This window comes from Phacochoerus africanus, chromosome 1 (genome assembly GCF_016906955.1).
Source record: "Phacochoerus africanus isolate WHEZ1 chromosome 1, ROS_Pafr_v1, whole genome shotgun sequence".
Classification (NCBI taxonomy): domain Eukaryota; kingdom Metazoa; phylum Chordata; class Mammalia; order Artiodactyla; family Suidae; genus Phacochoerus; species Phacochoerus africanus.
Window position 1 is genome coordinate 57,437,087 of NC_062544.1, and position 17,168 is coordinate 57,454,254.

The 17,168-nt window shown below is 37.1% G+C and overlaps 1 protein-coding gene across 3 annotated transcripts in view; it reads left to right on the top strand.

Moving 5' to 3' along the window:
- Positions 1–17,168, top strand: part of NUP155 (nucleoporin 155) — a 73,525-nt gene that overhangs the window by 14,435 nt on the left and 41,922 nt on the right. For all 3 annotated transcript variants that reach the window (XM_047766836.1, XM_047766845.1, XM_047766853.1), the window contains exons 6-14: positions 307–473; positions 3,658–3,763; positions 4,597–4,670; positions 4,948–5,039; positions 7,447–7,544; positions 8,025–8,177; positions 11,362–11,462; positions 14,979–15,149; positions 17,016–17,126. In XM_047766836.1, the coding sequence (XP_047622792.1) occupies positions 307–473; positions 3,658–3,763; positions 4,597–4,670; positions 4,948–5,039; positions 7,447–7,544; positions 8,025–8,177; positions 11,362–11,462; positions 14,979–15,149; positions 17,016–17,126 (1,073 nt within the window). The remainder of the gene's footprint in view (positions 1–306; positions 474–3,657; positions 3,764–4,596; positions 4,671–4,947; positions 5,040–7,446; positions 7,545–8,024; positions 8,178–11,361; positions 11,463–14,978; positions 15,150–17,015; positions 17,127–17,168) is intronic.

The following is a 17,168-nucleotide window of genomic DNA, read 5'->3' on the forward strand; positions in this document are numbered from 1 at the left end:
AGTTTTTTGTTTGATGTTTTACTATGTTTTATATATCTGCGTATAACATATAATTATCCGTGCTATATATTTTATGTTTTATGTGTATGCGTACTGTAGGGTCTATTTAACATGAATTATCAAATTGTTTACATCAGACTTTTTATAGTAATTTTAAAATGTATGTTACACATACAGTTTATGAAATTTTTGAGCATATCACAAATTCAATAAGAATATCAATTCTGAAGATAATGCAGTGATTATTTTAAACTTTTTAAAAGCTCATATAGTGATTTGAATACTCTTTCTTTAAAAAAAAAATAGGTTCTGGAGTTCTCAATGACAGTATGTGTGGCGGAATGCAGTTGCTTCCAGATCCTTTATATTCTCTTCCTACCGATAATACTTATCTTTTAACAATAACTTCCACCGATAATGGCAGAATTTTCTTGGCTGGAAAGGATGGCTGTTTATATGAAGTGGCATACCAGGTAAGTCTAGCATTTATAAACACTTTTCTTCTGCCCTTTTAATGGAGTAGGGATAGAGAAGCTTTTGTCTTTATTTACTAATAATTTAAGCATCTTAATAGAGTCTTAAGAAAAGTAGACAGACATACATTGAAAGTTGTGGTCCTTCATGACTACACCATACCTCTGAAACCCACTCCTCTCCCTAGAGGTAACAGCCATTATCAGTTATGTGTAAGTCCTTATAGAACATGACACATGCATTGATAAATACTTATAGATGTGTCTTTATCTATACATACGTATTTATGAGTGCATATATACATATACAAATGTATAGCATACTTTTGTGTATGTATGTTTTTACTTGGGTTATTGCTTGTGTTTTGTTTCATAATTGGCTCTTTTCATTTCACCATGTCTTTATTTTTTTTGTTTGTTTTTTTTTGTCTTTTTTTTTTGGTCTGTTGTTGTTGTTGTTGCTATTTCTTGGGCCGTTCCCGCGGCATATGGAGGTTCCCAGGCTAGGGGTTGAATCGGAGCTGTAGCCACCGGCCTATGCCAGAGCCACAGCAACGCAGGATCCGAGCCGCGTCTGCAACCTACACCACAGCTCACGGCAACGCGGATCATTAACCCACTGAGCAAGGGCAGAGACCGAACCTGCAACCTCATGGTTCCTAGTCAGATTCGTTAACCACTGCGCCACGGTGGGAACTCCTCATTTCACCATGTCTTTAAAGTCTTTTCTTGTCAGTATCTGGTAGATATGTGTTGTTCAGTTGCTGCATAGTTTCCATAAAATGGATGTACATGATTTATTTAACAATTCTTTTCTCCCTTCATTTCTTTTTCTTCTCTCTTTTTTTTTTTTTTTGCTTAGAAGTGTTTTCATTAAGGAGTTCCCACTGTGGCCTAGAGGGTTAATGACCGGCTTGTTTCTGGGGAGTTGCTGGTTCAATCCCAGCCTGGTGCAGTAGATTAAGGATCCATCATTGCACCTGCTATGGCATAGTTTCTGCATAGATGTGGCTTGGATTTGATCCCTGCCCTGGGAACTTCCATATGCCGCCTGTGCAACCAGGGGGAAAAAAGTTTTTATTAATAGCAATTCCTCTCAAGATGGACTTCTAGGTTTTCAGTTTTTCCCTTTCACAAATAATGGTATAAAAAGTATTCTTTTGCAGCTCTCCTTGTATACATGTGTGACTATTTTCTACTGTGGAAACTTAGAATTCTAGCAGTTGAGGAGTTCCCGTTGTGGCGCAGTGATTAACGAATCCGACTAGGAACCATGAGGTTGCGGGTTCGGTCCCTGCCCTTGCTCAGTGGGTTAACGATCCGGTGTTGCCGTGAGCTGTGGTGTAGGTTGCAGACGCGGCTCGGATCCTGCGTTGCTGTGGCTCTAGCGTGGGCCGGTGGCTACAGCTCCGATTCAACCCCTAGCCTGGGAACCTCCATATGCCGCGGGAGCGGCCGGAGAAATAGCAACAACAACAAAAAGACAAAAAAAAAAAAGAATTCTAGTAGTTGAGTTTCAGTATATGTGTGTTTATTTATTTTATGTATCTATGTATCTTTTGGGGGCTGAATGTGCAGTATATGGAAGTTCCATAGGGATCCAATCGGAGTTGCAGCTGTCAGCCTATACCACAGCCACACTGTATCTGAGCCATCTCTGCAACTTATGTCACAGCTCATGGCAACGCCGAATCCTTAACCCACTGAGTGCAGCTAGGCATCAAACCTGCATCCTCATGAATACTAGATGGGTTCTTAACCTGCTGAACCTCAAAGGGAACTCCCTTAAATTGTATTTTATATTTTCATTTTGTTGTCTTAAAAGTTTTAGACTCTTGGAGTTCCCGTTGTGGCGCAGCAGAAACAAATCCAACTAGAAACCATGAGGTTGTGGGTTCGATCCCTGGCCTCCCTCATTGGGTTAAGGATCCAGCGTTGCTGTGAGCTGTGGTTGTAGGTCACAGACTCGGCTTGGATCCTGTGTTGCTGTGGCTGCAGTGTAGGCCAGTGGCTACAGCTCTGATTCGACCCCTAGCCTGAGAACCTCCATGTGCCATGGGAACGGCCCTAGAAATGGCAAAAAGATAAAAAAAAAAAAATAGTTTTAGACTCTTAGCAGGTATCTATGATTGTATCCCTTTCCCCTTCCTCTTCATTCTAACACCAGTATTTTCATAGTTCGTAATTTTGACCAGATAGAGAAAAAATATTTTTATTACTAGTTAGGTTGAGCATTTTTTCATGTATTTATTGATCATTTGTATTTACTCTGAAATGTCTTTGTATCCTTTGCTCCATTTTTTTTCCCTACTGTATTGGTGCATTTTTTTCACTAGGTAAACATTAGGAAATTGTTAAAACAAATATCTTCGTAGTCACACTGCTAGTTAGTGTCAGAGATAGGATTAGAACTGAAGTTAGTGCCTTTTTTTTTTTTTTTTTTGGTCTTTTTAGGGCCATATCCATGGCATATGGAAGTTCCCAGGCTAGGGGTCGAATCGGAGATGTAGCTGCCAGCCTACACCACAGCCACAGCAACATAGAATCTGAGCTGTATCTGTGACCTACACCACAACTCAAAGCAACGCTGGATCCTAAACTCCCTGAGCAACCCAGGAATTGAACCTGAGTCCTCATGGATCCTGGTTGGGTTCACTACCACTGAGCCATGATGAGAAAAATGTTAAATTGTTTCACAAAGTTTTGTTTTAGATTTAAATATGGCAGAACTCAGTCACTGAGGGCTAGACTATAGATTGTGATGCTGATGGCTACTATTTTTTAAATTTCTTTTTAGCATTATTGGGAAGAGATAAAAATACCTCTATCCTATGTTCTTTTAGCACTTATAGACTATGTTTATTTTTTTCCTTATTGCTTTCAAATAGGAGTTTTTAAGATAATTAAAATGAGTTCACTAATGTAGCATTTTGCGGTTGCTGGAATAGACATAGTTGATTTCATTGAGAACATTCTGATATGATTTTAGTTAAATACGTTTTCTATTTTTAAGTACAGGACTAAGCTTAGTAATTCCTAGTACTTACTTTTGAGTAGTATGTCTCATTTTATTTATAATTATTGGTATTTCACTAAGATTTGAGAATTTTCATAAACTTGGGTATATAATCTATGACGGAGATACCTACATTTACAAGTCTTCTTTATATTTTTTTCTTAAAAGGCAGAAGCAGGTTGGTTTAGCCAGAGATGTAGGAAAATAAACCACTCAAAGAGCTCACTTTCTTTCCTTGTTCCTTCGTTACTACAGTTTACATTCTCTGAAGATGGTGAGTAGAAAACAAATTTGACAAAGAAAAAAATTTCAGCAATTATTGACCTAACGTTCTCTTCAGAAATTCTCATTTTAAATTGTTTCATATTAAATAGCATTTGTTATACATTCGTATGGTCTTTTAAAGGGATGGTAAAACAGAAACAGCCTAAGTTACATTTCCAATTTCTTATAAATGTAGCATCATAGAACATTTGTTTAAGATAGCTATATATACTTAAGCCAAACATGTGTGTATGAGTTAGATATTCAGACATTTAATATATGTTTTGCCTGGTCTAGAAAAAATTCTCAGTATAAAATACGTGTATCTGAGTTTTTAGTAAACTGAGAAATATAGGCATTGGAAGTAATTGGAAAGACTTAGTAAAATGATATAAATACACCTAAAAATGTTATTGTGACTGAATTTTTAAATTGTTTTCTTTCACACAATGAATTATGAAACTCAACTGGAAGTTTCTTGAAGGAATGAAGCAGATTTGATTATTTTATGTGTTTCTAGAATATAGCAAGCATTCATTAAATGTTTGTTGAATGAAGAAATAATTTGTAACTTGTTTCTGATTTGACTTAAAAATTTATTTAGAGGACACCTTATTCGTGATGCTCTTAACCCAGTCACAGTATTTGATGTCTGCTTTTTTTCTTGTGTTGTCTGAACAAAAGACTTCCTGGCTTTGTCCTTATGCAGCTGTACTAAGACTTATCTGCAAAGCAAAAGGAAAGTCCTGAATGCAAATCAGCAATTTTAATTTGTTGTTAAGTGGCTACTGTGTTTGATTTATTAACCTCTGGGTTTTTTTTTCTTTCTTTTTTTTTTTTTAGATCCTATTGTTCAAATTGCCGTTGATAATTCAAGAAATATTTTATATACACGATCTGAGAAAGGAGTAATTCAGGTAAGTATTGACATTATACCACCATTGCAGAGGGGAAGAACATTCCTGTTCTAAGAAAAAAGATTTAGTCATTCTTAGACTTTTCCCAAACCCCTTCTTAGCACCCCTTTTTTATGAAATTGTAACTCTGAATGTTTTCATACGTATATGAAATACCAAAATTAAAGGATCCCAGAGAGGAAAAATGTATTTAATAAATACTTATTGGAAAGATTATTGTATAAAATGTATACAGTTTATAATCTTGTTTAAGTAGGTATATTTTTTTTATTCGCAGGTGTATGACTTGGGCCATGATGGACAAGGAATGAATCGAGTTGCTTCAGTGTCCCAGAATTCTATTGTCTCTGCTGCTGGAAACATTGCTAGGTAATAATGTAATTTACTGTCACATGTTTCTTTTGACGCATTAATTATAATATTTGTATGTAGTATACTGAAATGATTCCCTCCTCAAATTATCTCTGGAAGATAAGGATGTTGACGATGACATTGTAGGTTATGTTTGAAACTGTTGCTAGAGATGCTTCCTTTTATTTCATTCTCTTCTTCTTTTTGTTTTGGCCGAGCCTGCAGCATGTGCAAGTTCCCAGGCCAGGGATCCAACCTGCACCACAGCAGCAACCCAAACCGCTGCAGCGACAATGCCAACTCCTTAACTTGCTGTGCCATAAGAGAACTCCTGTTTTTTTTTTATGTTGGAAGGTTTGAAACATAAGGCAGACTGGTTTTATAGAGTAAAATACAGCTTGATGTATGTTTTTCCTTGGAGACTTAAATTGTGCTTTAAGTGGTCTATACAAGCATTACAGGTATTGTGACTAGAAAACTGCAAATGTCTAAGTTTTCCTCTCTTATAACTACTCTATGCTTTTAACAGGTCTGCATGGTAGTTTCTTTGGTCTGATAATTTATACAAATACTGTTTGGGAGTGCAGAATTTCTCAAATGTATTATCCTCACTGTATTCTTGAGGAAACTGAAGCTAAAGGATGAGTCCTTTAGTTTCAGTTAATTTGCCTGAGTCTAACTCCTCAATAAATGCTGAGACCTAACCTAGAAGCCAAGTCTTCAGACACTAATCACTGCTGTTTGCATACATCACAACTGACTTAGCTGCATTCTGCATTCTCTCCACCTAACAACAAAGACCTCAGACTTCCAGCTTCTATTGTCTGTGTGCTTGGTTCACTGCTACAGTCAGATATCCTAGTGAAAAAAATCAGCATGTTTGCTTTGCTTTTCAAGTGACCAGAAACATTTTTGAGGCAGACAATTTAAAACAAAGAGTTAGTTGCCTTTTTTTTTTTTTTACCCCAACTATTTTTGGGAAATTTTTTCAAGGAAGTTGCAGACATTATGACTTTCACCCTTAACTCCCTCAGCTTCTGTCTCCTATGCTCTTATATACTACAATATCATTGCCACACCTAAAAAATTAATAAATTTGTAATGTTATTATAATCACTTGGTGTCTGTTAGAATCAGTGGTTTCCCAAATCATTTATAGCTTTACATTTTTCTCCAGATTCAGTCAGAGCTAATGAGCTGCATTGGTCATTAGTCTCTTTAATATAAAACAGACCTCTTATGGCCTTCCCCTTTTCAAATGTTAACATTTAGGAGAGTGGGGTAGGAAAGTTATTTATAGAATATCCCAATTTTTGAATTTGTCTTTATCCCTCATACATAGATTCAGGGTAACATTTTTAGCTAACATATAGGTGATGTGAACTTCTTACAGCACTGAATCAGGAGGCCCGTGATACCAGTTTTGCTGTTGTGAATACTTGGTTAAGATGGCATTCAGATCTCTCCATTATGAGATTTCATTGTTTTCCCTTTTTAATTGGTGGTAATTCTCTTTTTTTTATTTTTTATTTTTTATTTTTATGCAACCACAGCATGTGGAGGTTCCCAGGCTAGGGGTTGAATTGGAGCTGTAGCTGTCAGCCTACACCACAGCCACAGTGATGTGGGATCCAAACCACATCTGCAGCCTACACCCCAGCTTGTGGCAATGCCAGATCCTTAACCCACTGAGCTAGGCCAGGGATCAAACCTGCATCCTCATGGATGCTAGTCATATTTTTTCTGCTAAGCCACGATGGGAACTCCTGGTGGTAATCTTTATAGTGATAATATGATACTCAAAGAACACTTTGTTCCCTATTAAATATTTACCCAGGGGATTTATCCTTCTTTTATGATCTTTGAAAGAAGAGTTACCTTTTTTTTTTTTCCGGCCACACTCATGGCATATGGAAGTTCCTAGCCCAGGGACTGAATCCAAGACATAGCTGTGGCAACACCAGCTCCTTAACCCATTGCACCACAGTGGGAGCTCTGCATTATTCTTTTTTTTTTTTTTGTCTTTTCAGGGCCGCACCCGCAGCATATGGAGGTTCCCAGGCTAGGGGTCTAATCGGAGCTGTAGCCGCTGTCCTGTGCCATAGCCACAGCAACGCCAGATCTGAGCCGAGTCTTTAACCTGCACCACGGCTCATAGCAAGGCCAGGGATCGAGCCTGCATCCTCTTGGATGCTAGTCAGATTCATTGCTGCTTAGCCACGACAGGAATTTCTCTGAGTTATTAATATAAACAGTGCACATTCAGGAGTTTTGCCAGTTCTCGGTGCTTTTGTATTACTTTCTCAAAAAGTTAGTCCTAGACTATTTTAGCATACTTAAACACTTAAAAATGATAGCGGAATATGTTTCTTAATAATTTAGCAGACACATTTAAAAAATAAACGTTAGTTTTTCTTTTTCCTAGGACCATAGATCGTTCTGTTTTTAAACCAATTGTTCAAATAGCAGTAATTGAAAACTCTGAATCACTGGACTGTCAGTTATTGGCTGTCACACATGCAGGTATGTTGTTTTATTTATATGTGTGCTATTACTGTGATAACTTTTGATATGCTTCAGATTTGGAAATTTATGATTAAGTTCTTCTATATCAATTATTCAGCCATATTAACTATTCATAATATTAAGGATTTTGAAAATCAGAGGATTCCTCTGACTCTGTCTCCTCATTTTATAAATGTAAAACCAGGCCTGAAAGTGGCTAACTTTCAGTGACAGAACCTGAATTGGAACGCAGGCACTCTTGTCTTAGAGTTGTAGGTTTTTTTGTCCTGAAATATGTTGATTTACCTCTCAATTCCAAGTGATGATGTCTTAGAAAGCCCTTCAGCTAATATAGTAGTACACACATGGTGATTTAAGATCAGTGAGGAAAGTGGCTTTAACAGAGTTTTCTGTTTTTCTGTGGAGGTGTTTCAACAACACATGTGCCTCATGTCTTTTATTTCATGTTAATGATGGATAATTTTGCCCCATTATCAGGTGTAAGGCTATATTTCAGCACTTGTCCATTTAGACAACCATTGGCACGACCTAATTCATTGATATTGGTCCATGTCCGTCTACCTCCTGGATTCTCAGCGTCTTCAACTGTGGAAAAACCTTCAAAAGTGCATAAAGCTCTTTACAGTAAAGGTAAATTCTGAAATACTATCAGATGAAAATTATTAAAATGAAAATACCTTTTAAATTGTTTTATTTTATTACCTTTTTATATGAACTCACTAGTCAAAGACAACGTTATATCCATCATAACAGAGTCTGAACTTTGTTCCTTCAGGATAGTTAGGAAAACTCAAATTAGGGAGTTCTGCTATGGTACAGTGGATTGAGAATCCAATTGCAGGGGCTTGGGTTGCCGCAGAGGCAAGGGTTTGATCCCAGTGTCGTACAGTGAGTTAAAGGATCCAGCATTGTCACAGCTCTGGCTTAAATCACAGGTACAGATTGGATTTAGTCCCTGGCCCAGGAACTTCTGTATGCCTCACGTGTGGCCATAGAAACAAAAACAAAGTAAAAAAACCTCAAATGCCTTTTCTGATAAGCATGCCTGCTCTGTCAGAGTCTTTATGGATCTGGAGAGTTTTTGGTTTTGTTAATTTTTTTCTTTTTATGGCTGCTCCTGTGGCACATGGAAATTCCTGGTCTCGGAGTTGAATTACAGATGCAGCTTCAGGCCTACACCACAGCCATGGCAACCCTGAGTCCCAGCTGCATCTGCAACTTGTGCTGCAGCTTGTGGTAGCACCAGATCCTTAACCCACTGAGCTAGGCCAAGGATCAGACCTGAATCCTCATGGATACCATGTCAGGTTCTTAACTTGCTGAGCCGCTATGGGAACTCTACGAATTTTGCTTGCAAGAATATGATACTTTGATGCAAGCACTTTTGGATTCATAATTAAGTTTAAAACATGAAATTCTTGGGTTTTCAGGGGTTTTTTTGTTTTGTTTTTTCCATTGATTTCTTTTTCAGCTGCCCTGTGGCATATGGGGTTCCTGGGCCAGGAACTGGATCCAAGCTGAAGTTGCTATCTAAGCCACAGCTGTAGCAATGCCAGATCCTTAACCCACTGTGCTTGGGATTGAACCTGTGTCCTGGTGTTCCCAAGACACTGCAGATCCTCTTGCACCACAGCGGGAACTCCTCAATTTTTTTTTTTTTTAGTCTTATTTTAGGGCTGCACCCTCAGCATATGGAAGTTCCCAGGCTAGGGGTGGAATCGGAACTGTAGCTGTCAGCTTACGCCACAGCCACAGCAACGCAGGATCCAAGCTACTTCTTCGATCTATGCCACAGCTCATAGCAACACCAGATCCTTAACCCTGATAGAGGCCAGCGATTGATCCTGCATCCTCATGGATACTAGTCTGGTTCATAACCCACTGAGCCACAAGGAACTCCCTGAAATTCTAGTTAATCATAAAAACTTGAAAAATCTGTGTGCTTTCCCCCAATACATGAAAGCATTTGTAGAACATTTACTTTGATTTTCTAATCATTCTAAAGCCTTTTCTCTGCTTATTTTACTGTCTTCTAATATTTACTAATACTCAAATGAAACTTCCTTTACAAATATAATTTTTTCAAATACATGGTATCATGTGCCTTCACAGCATTTTAATAACAGTTTTAATTGATATATAAGCCTCATACCATAAAACATAGCCTTTTAAAGCGTGCAGTCCAGTAGTGTTTAGTTTATTCACAAAGTTGTACAACTGTCTCTGCTATCTAATTCTAGAACGTTTTCATCACTTCAGAAAGAAACCCTTTACCCATTAGCAGTCACTCCTATTCCTCCTTCTTCCAGCCTTGGGAAGTCACAAGCCCACTTTCTTCTGTCTTTATGGATTTGCCTGTTCTGGACATTTCATTTAGATGCAGTTGGACAATACAGGACTGGTTTCTTTCACTTAGCATATGCTTTCAAGGTTCATCTAGTGTAGCAGGTTCATTTATTATTACTGCTCAATAATACTTCACTGTGTGAGTGTACCCCATTATGTTTACCCATCCATCGTTTGGTGGGCATTTGGACTGTTTATATTTTTTGGCTATAATGAGTGATCCTGTTAGAATATTCCCATACAATTTCAGTTTTTTTGGTTTTGCCTTTGTATTGTTTTATTTGCTTGTTTGTTTGTTTGTTTGTTTAGCTGCACCTTCAGCATGTGAAAGTTCCTAGCCCAGGGATTGAACACACATCCTCATAAACATTATATCAGGTTCTTAACTCACTGAGTCACAACAGGAACTCTAAGTTTTAAAGCTAGAAATCTAGGGAGTTTATGTTGTGGCTCAGCAGGTTATGAACCCGCCTAGTTTCCTTGAGGATGTGGGTTCAATCCCTGGCCTTGCTCAGTGGGTTAAGGATCTGGTGTTGTCGTGAGCTGCGATTTAGGTCACAGACGTGGCTGGAATCCAGCATTGCTGTGGCCATGGTGTAGGCCAGCAGCTACACCTCCGATTTGGTCCCAAGCCTGGGAACTTAACATGTGCCACAGGTGTGGCCCTAAAAGAATAAAATTTTTTAAAATCTAGAAATTCATTGAATAAAAATACTGCAATATCAGTTATGTGTATGATGAAACCAAATTTCAGTTTTTCAAACTTTATACACTACATTTTAATAAAACATTTTTCTGCCACCTTGATATAAACTAAACTCAATTTTTTACAAGCTAGTTATATATTTTACTAATTAATTATGATCCAGTCACCAGTAGCCATTCAGTGGACTCAAGTTTGTATCATTGGAGTCAGTATAAAAGGAGCAGATTAGTGGGAGGCACTGCAGTTGAGCACAGGAGAATGTATTTCAAAATCAAACTGTAGTATAAGCTAATATTGCTTAGGCGATGCTTTCAGTACACTTATCTCTGCCATTCCACTAGTAATTTCATCACTTATATTCATTTGTGTTTGAATTAACTAGTACATGAACTCTGTTTCACTGAATATTGGATACCATTGATTGTAAGTCACAATTTTTTATGTACTGAATACTTTTAAAAAATGTACTAAATTGATAAACCCATTTATTACAAATATATCCTCACTTTAGAAATATTAAAATGTTAAAAAAATTGTGTTTACATGAAAGAAATACAGTGAAAGATCTAGGACACTTAATAGTACTACCCTGGCAATAATTATAAATCCTTTTAAGGGATTTATTTTTGTTTATCTTGCAATTTGTTTATTAAGATTAATGCTGCATATGTATCCATATTAATATCATTGGTATTATTGTGATTACTGAGGACATGTATCACTTGACATCATATAAAAAGATTTCGCATGTTAAACTTTTAGGTATTCTGTTGATGGCAGCCTCAGAAAATGAAGATAATGACATCTTGTGGTGTGTCAACCATGATACATTTCCTTTTCAAAAACCAATGATGGAAACCCAGGTTAGTTTTCTTGAGAGATTTTAAAGAATTTTTTACATAATCTTCAGTGAAGAATGAAATTGTAAGAAACTTTATCTTTTGATTTATTTCTGTTTGTATCTAATAATCTTATGTGATTAGAAGTCATACTAAAAAGGTATATTCTGTTAATTCTTTGCTTATCCTCTCTGAGGTTAGAGCTCATTATGGTAATCATTTAAAAAATCTTTAAAGAGGAGTTCCCGTCGTGGCGCAGTGGTTAACGAATCCGACTAGGAACCATGAGGTTTCGGTTCGGTCCCTGCCCTTGCTCAGTGGGTTAACGATGCGGCGTTGCCGTGAGCTGTGGTGTAGGTTGCAGACGCGGCTCAGATCCAGCGTTGCTGTGGCTCTGGCGTAGGCCGGTGGCTACAGCTCCGATTCAACCCCTAGCCTGGGAACCTCCATATGCCGCTGGAGCGGCCCAAGAAATAGCAACAACAACAAAAGACCCAAAAAAAAAAAAAAATCTTTAAAGAAAACACTGGAACCTTTTTTTTTTTCCTTCTTTTTAGGGCCACACATGAGGCATGTGGAGGTTCCCAGGCTAGGGGTCGAATCAGAGATGCAGCTGCTGGCTTACATCACAGCCATAGCAACGTGGGATCCAATCCGAATCTGCAACCTATACCATAGCTCACGGCAATGCCAGATCATTAACCCACTGAATGAAGTCAGGGATCGAACCTGCGTCCTCATGGATCCTAGTCAGATTCTTTAACCGCTGAGCCGTGAAGGGAACTCCATGGAACCTTTTTTTTTTAATTGCTGCACTCATAGTATATAAAAGTTCCTAGGTCAAGGATCAAACTCGAGCCACAGCAGTGATAGTGCTGGATCCTTAATCCTGAGTACCACAAGGAACACCCATAATTGTGTTTTAAAATTAAGCAGACATGTTGCTGCAATTACCATTATTTCATTTTTTTATGGCTGAGCAGCAACTGGAGATTATCATACTAAATGAAGCAAGTCAGAAAGAGGAAGACAAATATCATATGTTATCACTTATGTGGAATCTAAAATATGGCACAAATGAACCTATCTACAAAACAGAAACAGATTCACAGACATAGGGAACAGCGGGATGGACTGGGAGTTTGAAGTTAGTATGTGCAAACTGCTACATTTAGAATGGATAAACAATAAGGTCTTATATCCAGTCTTTTGGGATAGACCATGATGGAAATAATATTTTAAAAAAAGAATGTATAGGAGTTCCTGTTGTGCCTCAGTGGTAATGTACCTGTCTGTTATCCATGAGGACAAAGGTTCAATACCTGGCCCCGCTCATTGGGTTAAGGATCTGGCATTGCCACGAGCTGCTGTGTAGGTCACAAATGTGGCTTGGATCTGGTGTTGCTGTTGTATAGGCCAGCAGCTGCAGCTGCAATTCAACCCCTAGCCTGGGAACTTCCATATGACACTGGTGCAGCTAAAAAGAAGGAAAAAAAAGAATGTACATATGATTGAGTCATTTTGCTATACACATGGCATAACATTGTAAATCAACTGTACTTTAAAAAAAATATTAAGTAAATATTTAAATGAAGCAACAATATCACATATTCCATGAAGTCAGCATAGAGGTCCTGGGTGAGATGTGTGGCCCCCACCTTTCCTGGCTCAATCCCATACCTAGTCCACCCATCCCAGCCCCCAGCCAAGGAGATGCTGAGAGGAGGCCATCTCTGCACCCTCCCCCTGGTGTCCCCTACTTCACTCTTGTCTTTCCTCTTAGATGTCCTAGCATATCTCCTGCTGCCTGCTCCCAAACCAGATAAACCAACCCCCACAAGGATGGGAATGTCTGAGATTCCCTCTTTGGAGCCATCTTTCTCAAGCATTTTGGTGTTAGTTGTCACTGACTGCTTCTGATTATTCTCAAATTTGAAGCCTGCTGGTGTGAGAGAGTGGGGAAAAGTGTATGTAGATGGAAAGAGGAAGAACCCAACTCTGGGAATGTGGGCATGGTTTGAATCAGCTCTTCCAAGTTTCTGATGTGGCCTAAGCAGCTGAGGTAGAGGCAGAAGAGAGATGTGGAGGCAAGGAGCATCTTTCTCAAATTCTTTTCTTTATCCTTTGAACTTTACTGAACATATACTATGTCCCTCATTCTGTGATAAGAACTCAGGAAGACAGAAACCCTGTCTGGATGGGCGCACAGAGTTAGGGGGTGCAGGTTTGAATTCAAGCTCCGTTCCTCTGAGCAGTGACTCAAAGAAGTTAATGTATTATCTCTGGTCCTCAATTTCCTCATCTGTAGTAATTTTAACAATACCTATATCTATGGGGTGATTTTGGGATTAAGTGAGTTCATGTGTGTAAACTACTGAGAGCAGTACCCGGCTGATAGGAAGCACTTGCTAAAATGTTTGCTATTATTTGTTTTTATTTATTTATTTATTTATTTGTCTTTTGTCTTTTTAGGGCCGCAACCGTGGCATATGGAAGTTCCCAGGCTAGGGGTCTAATCAGAGCTGCAACTGCCAGCCTGAGTCACAGCCACAGCAACGTAGGATCTGATCCACATCTGTGACCTACACCGCAGCTCACAGCAATGCCAGACCCTTAACCCACTGAGCCACAACAGGAACTCCTGTTTTTATTTTTAAGGTATATAATATACAGCATATCATTTCATTTCTATAATGCTTGAGTTCTCAAATAAATGTGAACTTAAAAAAACCAAAACACCAAATATAGATATAACTCGTGAACTTTAATCAAATTCTAGTCTTCCCCAGACAGGTATATATTCAAGACGTTGGGACAATGGAAAAATTCTTTATTGACTGGGCATTAGATTGTACCAGAGAAATGTTAATACTCTCACGTATTATAATAGTATCATGGTTAAGAGAACATCCTTATTTCAGAAATGCAAGCAAAAGTATTTAGGTGATATGTGATATCCATAACTTTCAAATGATTCAGTAAATAAAAAAAAAACATAAAAGAAAGCAAATATGGCAGAATGCTATCAATTATTGCACTAGCTGTCAGGCATCTGAACATTTACTATCAACTTTTTTTTTAGATGCTTGACATTTTTTATAATAAAGTATTTTAGAAGATTAAGACTTTTTTTTCTTAAAGAATATCTTAGTTTGAAAAGCAAATATAACTTTAGAAGAGAACGAAAACTGTATGTCACCAAATTTAAGCACAGAACTTAACCAGTATAGATCCATCTACCCTGAAAATATGGTAGAAGGTATAATTTTTGGTCATTGAAAGAATTGTAATTTTAGTAACTACTATTTATACGTTATCTTAATAAAATATTGGTGCCCTCTAGTATGAAAGATTTACTATCATAGAAGATGGCTCATTAAAAGAATAGATGATAGAAAATTAAATAGACATTTGAGAAAATTCATGCTGATATATTATTAGTGAAATCCTACATTTATTTATTTAGATATTGTATTTTTCAGAAGGTTTTGCTTATGTAACTTGAGTAATATGTATAAAAAGTTTCCTCCTTCTCCGCAGATGACTACTCGTGTTGATGGTCATTCCTGGGCTCTTTCTGCAATAGATGACTTGAAAGTAGATAAGATAATTACACCCTTAAATAAGGATCATATTCCAATAACAGACTCACCTGTTGTTGTACAGCAGCACATGTTGCCGCCAAAGAAGTTTGTTCTCCTCTCAGCACAGGTATGTATATACTCTGTTAAGGTGGAAACAAAAAGAAGCCATATTTAATGTTTTTATCAAAGTATTCTGCAGTAGTCACTTAATAGAGTCATTTACTTAAGTACTTAGGGATGTTTACTCTTAAAATAGTCTTAAGGAATGGTTCATAAATACCAAAAATGCAACAGGAAGAACTTGCTCTTTATAAGAGTGTTAACACTTTTATTAAAGTAGCATTTCTATCACCATTTCAGTATAAAGTAAATAAAATAAGCTATGTTTATTTCTTATAGTTAAAAAACCTTTTTTAATATTTATTTTTTGAGTAGTAATGCTGTGACAAAATTAAAATGGTAAACAGACAGGTATACACAATAAAAATCTCCTCGTGGTTCAGGTCCCTTCCCTACAGACACCTATGTTGTCAGAATCTTATCTTTCCAGAGATATAGTATCAATAAGCAAACAATATGAATATATTTATAGACAAATAATAGCATGTTATATGCACTGTTTTATACTTTTGCTTATGTTTCAAAGATACATTTTAGACATCTTTCCATATTAATATATAGAGAACTTTCTTATTCTACTTTATATTTGAAAAACATTTCATCATATGTATATATGACATTTAACTAGGTCCCTATTAACAGATCGCCTTTTGCTATTATAAAATAATGCTACAAATTTGTATCATTTTGCGGGTTTGTGATAAAATCTATAGAATTGCCTTTAAGGGGGCAGAGTGTGTGTATATTATCAATTTGATAGATGTTGTCAGTTGTTCTGTATACTTAATTCACCATCAGTGACTGTTCAGTGCCTGTTTTCTTACATCCTATACAAGTCAAATTTCCTCATCATTTTAATAAAATATGCCATTTTATTAAAAGTGAGATTGACTTTCTTGGTGTTTTTTTCTTATGAATTATCTAATTATCTCTTCATATTCTGTATCTACTTTTCTATTGAGTTGATTGGTTTTTTTTTTGATTTATAGAAGCTCTTTGTATTGTAAAGGAAACTATCTGTGATTTAATCTCAAACTTATTTTTTCTGGTTTGTTATTTGACTTTGTTTTGAGATTTTTTTTCTCATGCGGCTAAGTGTCTAAATAGTTGAAATATTTCGTTATTTGGGGGGATTTTGTTTATAGAAAAAAAAACTTCTGCACTCTGCAGTTTATAAAATAATGCATATATATTTTGTCCTTTAAATATTTGATCTGTTTAGAACTTATCCTGACAGATATATAAGTGTGGATTCAGTTTCTTTTTTTTTTTTTTTGTCTTTTTGTCATTTCTTTGGGCCACTCCTGCGGCATATGGAGGTTCCCAGGCTAGGGGTCAAATTGGAGCTGTAGTCACTGGCCTACACCAGAGCCACAGCAACGCAGGATCTGAGCTGCGTCTGCAACCTACACCACAGCTCAGGGCAACACCGGATCGTTAACCCACTGAACAAGGGCAGGGACTGAACCCGAAACCTCATGTTTCCTAGTTGGATTCGTTAACCACTGCGCCACGACGGGAACTCCTCAGTTTCATTTTTTTCCAAAGTGGACATACTTGTGCCAACATGATTAGTGGATAGTTTAACTTTGATCCTTTGGTTTGAGGGGCAACTTTTATCTTATATTAAAAATTCTGGTATTTACTTGAGCCTGTATCAGAACTTTCTATTTTGTCCACTTATCTGACTCTATTCATATGCTAATACTGTGCACAAGATAAAAAGTTGATAATGTTTTGTGTCTGACAGAACCAGTAAGAACCCTTTTGCTTTACTTTTCTAGTTTTAGGAGGAGAAGGTAGCAGGGTCATTTGCTACTAGCCATGCTTGATAAATTTTATTATTCATCTTTTTTCTTCTTAAACTTCTTAGGGGAGTCTTATGTTTCATAAACTTAGACCTGTAGATCAACTGAGGCATCTTCTTGTGAGTAATGTGGGTGGAGATGGAGAAGATATTGAAAGATTCTTTAAATTACATCAGGTAATTATTTTTCCTTTTTTTTTTAAAAAAAGTGATATTTTA